Here is a 7,217-nt window from a genome sequence, read left to right as displayed (position 1 = left end):
AGGGAACTCATGGTTGGAACTTTGGGGTCGTATGATGCTCAAAGATGTCGAGGAAGTACATGAAATTTTAGGTCTTACATTAAAAATACACAGGAGGGGCGCCTGGGTGGCACAGTCGGTTGAGCACCTGACTTCAGCTCAGGTCATGATCTTGTGGTTTGTGGGTTCGGGCCCTGCGTGGGGCTTGTGCTGACAGCTCGGAGCCCAGAGCCTGCTTCGGATTCTGTGTCTCCCTCTCTCTCTGCCCCTTCCCTGTTCACGTTCTGCCTCTCTCTCTCAAAAATAAATAAACGTTAAAAATTTTTTAAAAAAATAAGTGGAGGTTCTGTATGCTTAATACTATCAGCTTTGGGCTTTACAGAAGATCCATAGACACTGAAAACCCATTCTCTTGGGACTTTTCCAGGCCTTGTTCTCATCCTTTGGGGTTTGTTTTTTTAAGTTTTTTTTAAAAATTAATTTATTTATTTTGAGAGAGAGAGATACAGATTGTGAGTGGGGGAGAGGCAGAGAGAGAGAGGGAGACACAGAATCTGAAGTAGGCTCCAGGCTCTGAGCTGTCAGGGCGGAGCCCAACTCGGGGCTCAAACTCCCGGACCGTGAGGTCATGATCTGAACCTAAGTCAGAGGCTTAAACAACTGAACCACCCAGGCTCACTGCTCCCCACCCCCCAATTTTAAAAATGGCTGAGAAAAACTTTGTTGATTTTAAATATTGTATCAGTTGTTATAAAAGTGCTTTGTTCAAATCCTATAATGTTTGGGCTCTTTCACCTTTTTACTGCCATACAAATAAAAGCTCCCGGGTTCCTGGAATATGAAGCACAACGAACATTTGTTTGCTTAATTAACATCCCTTGGGCACCAGGGAACCCAGACTAGTGTTGCCCGGACCATAGCCACGCCTTCCCACCAGATTCCCTGGGTAGGAACAGGCAACCAGAACAATATGGCAAAGGAAAGCAAGGTCACACTAATGGTCAGTTAGGGGTGGGTCCCCCAGCCTAGTGGACGAGCCCACGCAGCTTCTCTTTAGGGGAGACTACAGTAGATAAGGGAAGTGGGGAAGCTTTTCTCTAGCCCCTCCAAAGCCCAAACTCCAGTCTCAGATCTTCCTACCAGTGAGGTTCAGGGCAAGGAGAAAATGATGGCTACCCCTCCCCCCACAATTGGACGGATGATGAAGAACAGGAATGGGACGGGTTGGCCAACTCTCAGATCTTCATTCAGGGGTGTCTTCTGAATGAAGACATTCTGAATGAATGTCTTCTGAATGAAGACATTCTGAATGAATGTCTTCTCTTTGGGATTGGAGGAGAAAGTCTGGGGAGAGGTAGGGACCCAGGAAGAAGCAGGCTGCTTTCTCCATCAGTTCCATCAATGAGCAACGGGAGTCCCTCCCGTTCCCCTCCCTTTCTCTTTTAAAATTTGGATTTTATTTATTTATTTATTTATTTATTTTTCATGTTTTATTTATTTTTAAGAGAGAGACAGAGCATGAGCAGGGGTGGGGCCAAGAGAGAGGGAGACACAGAATCCGAAGTAGGCTCCAGGCTCCAAGCTGTCAGCACAGAGCCTGACGGGGGGCTTGAACTCACGAACCGCAAGATCATGTTTTTATTTTTTAATCCTGAGAATATAGTACCCATTCGAAACCATTAAAATCCAAATTTTAGGGGCGCCTGGGTGACTCAGTTGGTGAAGCATCTGACTTTGGCTCAGGTCATAATCTCGCGGGTTGTGGATTCAAGCCCCATGTCGGGCTCTGTGCTGACAGCTCAGAGCCTGGAGTGTGCTTCAGATTCTGTCTCCTTCTCTCTCTCTGCCTCTTCCCCACTTGCACTCTGTCTCTCTGTCTCTGTCTCTGTCTCTCTCAAAAATAAATAAACATTGAAAACAACAAGAAGTCAGCACTGGAGAGAAGGCACCCTGGCAGTGGCTGTGTGGGTGATTATTGCTCTCCCTAGGGTGGGCAGGGCCTGGAGGAACCCAGAAACTGACCTGCCCCTCCATTGCCCTGCCCTACCCATCCTTCCCTCTGCTCCACCCTTCCACCCCCTCCCTCTTCCTCTGAGTGAGGATACATCCAGAAATCAGGTCTGCAACCCAGAGCAGGGCCCTCCCCCTGCCCACGCTGGCTCCCTGATCTTGGACTTCAGCCTCCAGAACTGCGAGCCATAAACTTCTGCTGTTTATAAGGCACCCAGCCCATGGTATTTTGTTACACACTAATTGTGTGTGACAGGCAACCAATTTCATTAGTATCTTCCTGCCTGTCTTTCTAGGGCATATATAGACCCCGAAGACCTTTCTCCACCAGTGCAGAGAAAGTCCTCGCCCATACAATTTCTTTCACAATCACTTGGAATTGCGTTGTGTGGATGCAGCATTGTTTATTCAGACCTGCAGGATCTCACTAGTAGATGGATATTTGGGTTGCTTCCAGACTTGGCTATCACGGAGGCTACCGTAGTGAATCACACATGCGCATGTTTTCCCCATGTTGGTAGCTAGATCTCTGCGTTAAAGCCCTAGGAGTTGGATCAGTGTGTCACGGGGTAAAGGTGCTTTCTGCAGCGTCTTCCTTGGCTGAATCACTTTGCATGCCCATCAGCGGCATCCCACAGGCCCCGGCAGACTCCCAAGACGTAGCTGTCGGTCTATTTTTTAAAGCCAATCTGCTAGGTAAATCTAGTATTTCGGTGAGTGTCATTTGCTCTAGTAATAGAGGTCTTTTCTGGGGTGGAGTGGACCAAGGTGAAGGGAGGTCAAGGCCACTTGCTTTCTCATCTGAGTGTATCTCACATGCATGACCTACTGCGTGGCCTCGCCCCCTGTGCCTCCCACAAGAAGCAGCACAAGGAGTGGAGCCTGAGGGGTTTGTTGCCTGTCCCTGGGGGGCACTTGGGCTTCTAGGTGGGGTTAGCTGGGGATCCTTCACACAGGCCTGTAAGTCCCATTATAACTAAAAGGGTCAGGCATTAAGCAGTCCCCCTCCTCCTCAGGGATCCAGCGCTGGACGTAGTTGGGGCCACCGTCCCGCGGCCACACGATCACGGGGTCTCTGGACGCCAGGGATGGGTCCTCATCGAAGAAGTTGAAAGGCCGGAGCAGGAAGCCCACAGAGTTCCCTGGTGTGGCAGTGTTAGGGATGTCCTCTGAGTGGGGGATGTGCAGGAAGCCCACTGTGACCCAGGCCACCAAGTCCTGTGGGAAAGAGGGGTGGGCAGGGCAGGGGAAGCTCAGAGAGGAGAGGGGTGGGCAGCCCCCTCAGACCCCATTAAAAAAATTTTTTTTTACATTTATTTGTTTTTGAGAAACAGAGTGAGACAAAGTGTGAGTGGGGGAGGGTCAGAGAGAGGAGACACAGAATCTGAAGCAGGCTCCAGGCTCTGAGCTGCCAGCACAGAGCCTGATGCGGGGCTTGAACCCACGAGCTGTGAGATCATGACCTGAGCCAAAGTCGGAAGCTCAACCGACTGAGCCACCCAGGCGCCCCCCTCAGACCCCATTTTTAAGGGGCAGACCACTGAGCTTGCCCGCCACACGGCGAGCGGCTGCCGTCCATCTTGGAACCGGGCACAGATCTGATCTCGGGCTAGGGCTTGGGGAAGGCGGGGCCAGTACCTCATTTTCGATGTTCTCATTGTTTTTAAGAAACTCCTCAAAGACCACAGGTGGGTCCCAGGGGTCATTCTGGTTATAGATGCTGCTGCTGCACACTTCTGATTCCCGGTACTTGGTCACGGCCAGGGGGTACCTGCCCAGAAGAGACACCAGGTGGCTTTGGGGGCCAGGGAACCTCCCAGCCCTTCCGAACGATGGCGGAAAGTTACTGCCTTCCCCCAAATGTGAGATCATCTCCGGGGTGTCAGCCAGACTGACCGACCGTCAACCGAGGCTCTGGTGCTTGGCAGGGCCCTCCCCCCCCCCCTCCCCAAACACAGAGCCGAAGACACACACGTGCTCGCAGGTCCAGAGACACCACCGAGAGGACTCAGAATCTCGTAGATAGAAACATGGATGCACACAGACATTTGAACACTGAGAGGAGCCTGGGGCCCTTCTCTGCCTCCCACGCCTCCCTTACCTGGCCCAGGTGATAGCCTGTTCCTCCTGCCAACCCAGGGGCAGCACCTGGTCGGCCATGGAGTGGATCTGAAGTCGGTAGCTGCGCTTATGGCCCCAGCGGTTCTCCCTGGGACTGGCAAAGAGCAGGTACTTGGGCAGAGGCTGTCTGAAGCGAAAGGCTGCCTGGCGCTCCCGGTGGTAACTTGTCTGCTCCAGGGTCGGCTGCACCAGCTGGTGTCTGGGGCTCCAGGGATTGGTGATATTTTCTAGCTTCATCTCCAGGGTCTGGAAGCTATTTTTGGTGCCTACAGGTGTTCAGGAAGAAGGAGGATGAGAACCAAGCCCCCTGACCTGAAATATCCTCATTCTGTGCTCGGATCCCCATCCCAGACGCCGTCTGAGAGCAAACCACCAGGAGAGGAGCACAGAGGATCTTGGGGATGCACACCAAGCTTGCTGTAAGGGCAGGAGGAAGGGATTAAAACCAAGAAACCGTGGAGGAATGAAGAGAAGACTCCGAGTCAGGCCTGTTCTGATAGTGATTTGAGGTCAAGCCAAGTCTGTCATGATGCCCCTGCCATATTCTATGGGGGCATCATCAATCCAGGAGACAAGGAGTATTGTGGATGACATCTTAGGGTGCTGGGCAGCGACATTTCCTATACTCCAAGGCAATGTTTCCACCGTAACCCTCTGCAAGTGCACCTTTCTGCCTAATCCATCCCCTTGCGGGGGGGCCAATTCAGCCCCCCTTCAGGGGAAGGGCAGGGTGTCACATTCACTGCTTTTCAGGGGCTCACAGATTTCTAGCAAAGGCTCCTGATTTTATGATGCAAGTGTTTGGTGGGAGGGTCTTTCCAGAGCCCAAGTCCTACCTGCCACATCCAGGTCGACGCGGTAATGCACTAAGTGAGTGTGAATGTTGCCAAGCAGGTGTGTGTGCAAGCGGGTCCCATGGCGCAGCCCCTCTGGGGTATAGAAGGTGGCGTGGACATAGCCGGTGGCATGCATCTTGGCCTCCATCACCCCGTTGGGGTAGAAGATGAAGTCCCAGATGTAGTCATAGTTATAGACTGTTGACGTTGTTCGTAGCACCAGCACCTGGCCCTGCAGGCCTGCATAGAAGTTGAAGCCGCCGCTGAAGTTGGAATTGAAGTGTCGCCTGACGGGCACTCCCGTGGGCATCTCAAAGACACAGAGGGCTCGGGGGTAGCGCACCGGGTCATCGGCATCGTAGTAGTGGAGGGCATCTAGGAAGGTGGCTGTGTCCGGGCAGTCGATGCCAGGGGCTAGCTCATGAGTGACGCTGCCCAAGCCCCAGCCCACGTCGATGTACTTGGTCTGCATGCCCGCAGGCGTGTGTCCTCCATACAGTGCCACCGCCTCCTGCACGCTCACCTCATAGGCTACACGCTCGCACCCGAAGTGCACGTTCAGGACCTGTAGCCCCGAGGAGGAACGCAGCCTGAAGGAGAAGCTCCAGCCGCCGTAGAGCACGGTGTTGCCCTCCAGCCGGTAGCGGGGACCTAGGGGCTGGACCAGGCGGGGGCCAGTCACATTGATGGGGGTGGGGAAGTCCCCACGTGGCTTGTAGGAGGAGAAGAGGGGTGGTTCCTCCGTGCTCTTTTCACTCTTGCCCTTGGGCGATGGGTCCTCCAGAACCACCACGTCTACCTCTCCGTCCTCGTACTTCCGCGCCAGCTCTTCCGGGCTCCGGTAGAACTTCCCATTGTACCAGACCCGCTCCACCGTCCAGTTTTGGGCGTTGGTGCTTCTGTGATCCAGGAGGAGCTCCAGTCCAGTGGGGTGCAAGAAGTAGCCTTCTACAAAGCGCTGCAAGATAAACCAAGAGCGGCGCTCGCCGGAGGCCAGGCCCCGAGGCGCCACGTCTGTGAAAGTCAGGCATCGGGAGTGACAATCTTGGTAGGAGAAGCCTGTGGTATCGAGGAAAAACTGGTGCAGGGGCTTCATGGCCTTTTTCAGGGCGTGGCCCAGGAGGGCATACTCCGCCGAGGAGATGGGCCTGGAGGCCCAGGTGGCCTGGTGCCCAGGCTTGGGGGGCAGCTCTCTCATGTAGTAGGGCCATGGCAGGGGCCCCACAGCGAACTCGGTGATGTTGGGGTGCTCCTGGGCTCCGAAGAAGATGACGGCACGTGCCTCCCGCGCGGGAGGCCTTCCACCTTTATCCAGAAATTTCAGTACGTGTTGCTTCTTGGGCAGCAGCATCTCAATGAGGAACACGGAGTTCTTGGCCATGGTCGGTGTTCGGGAAGGCTCCAGCCTCAGCTCCTTATGGGACCAGAGGAAGTTGCGCACGGCCTTCAGCTCTTGGGCACTCAGGTCCTCGAACACCCTGGCCTTGTGGTGCAGGGTCCGTGGGGTGCACTTGGTCGCGGCCACTGTCTGCAGCGCCAAGATGGTGGCAATGGCCCAGCCAAGGGCCAGGGTCTCTCGCTGCATGGCTCTGGAATGGAGTAGCAGAGATGAACTTAGTTGTTTTATGGGAGGAAGTGAGTTTCCACGAGCCCTGCACAGCGATGTCCCTTGGCTGGGTGGTTTTCCTGCAGCCTCAGCCCCCTCCCTCACCCATTCCAGTGGGAGCCAGGCCTCCATGGCAGCTGGGGCCCCGATGCTGCTCAGGTCTGTGCTTCCCATCAATTGTAATTCTGCCCTCTCCTTGCTCATCTGCAGGCCTCTGCGAGTCCTGTGCATTTTCTTACCTAATGAACTCATTTTGCCCTTTTCTGTGTATTTGCTCAGCAGGGCAGAACTTTGGGTTCTTACCTCTCCACCTTGAGTGCTGGTTGTGTCATTACGTATTGACAGCAAAACTACATTTCTGATACAGTATGATATTTTTCATGTAGAGACATTTTGAAATTTAGTGTAGAAGTTCAAAGAGTCAGCCCCAGGGTCAGGCTGCTTGCGCTTGGGTCCTTGTATGTGTTACCACTAGGACCAGCTGTGTGACCGTGGGCAAGTGGCTCAGGGTCTCTGGGCCTCCACTTTTTCAACTACACAATGGAAATAATGACTGAGACAGCTACCTCTAGAACTGATGCAAGAAATAAATTGGACAATAAAGATAACGTGTTTAGAACTATGCCTACCTTCTAGGAAGCACCCAAGAAATGCTAGCTACTCTT

At 53.5% G+C, this 7,217-nt stretch overlaps 1 protein-coding gene across 1 annotated transcript; it reads right to left on the bottom strand.

Moving 5' to 3' along the window:
• Positions 1 to 2,937: 2,937 nt before the first annotated feature.
• Positions 2,938 to 6,531, bottom strand: AOC1 (amine oxidase copper containing 1). Its single transcript, XM_047850399.1, has 4 exons — positions 4,947 to 6,531; positions 4,091 to 4,376; positions 3,628 to 3,760; positions 2,938 to 3,207 (listed from the first exon to the last, which is right to left on the bottom strand). The coding sequence occupies exons 1-4, from the start codon at positions 6,529 to 6,531 to the stop codon at positions 2,938 to 2,940; spliced, it is 2,274 nt and encodes a 757-aa protein (XP_047706355.1).
• Positions 6,532 to 7,217: the final 686 nt, after the last annotated feature.

The sequence above is a fragment of the Prionailurus viverrinus genome, chromosome A2 (genome assembly GCF_022837055.1).
Source record: "Prionailurus viverrinus isolate Anna chromosome A2, UM_Priviv_1.0, whole genome shotgun sequence".
NCBI lineage: Eukaryota > Metazoa > Chordata > Mammalia > Carnivora > Felidae > Prionailurus > Prionailurus viverrinus.
This window is presented reverse-complemented; position numbering and strand designations above follow the sequence as displayed.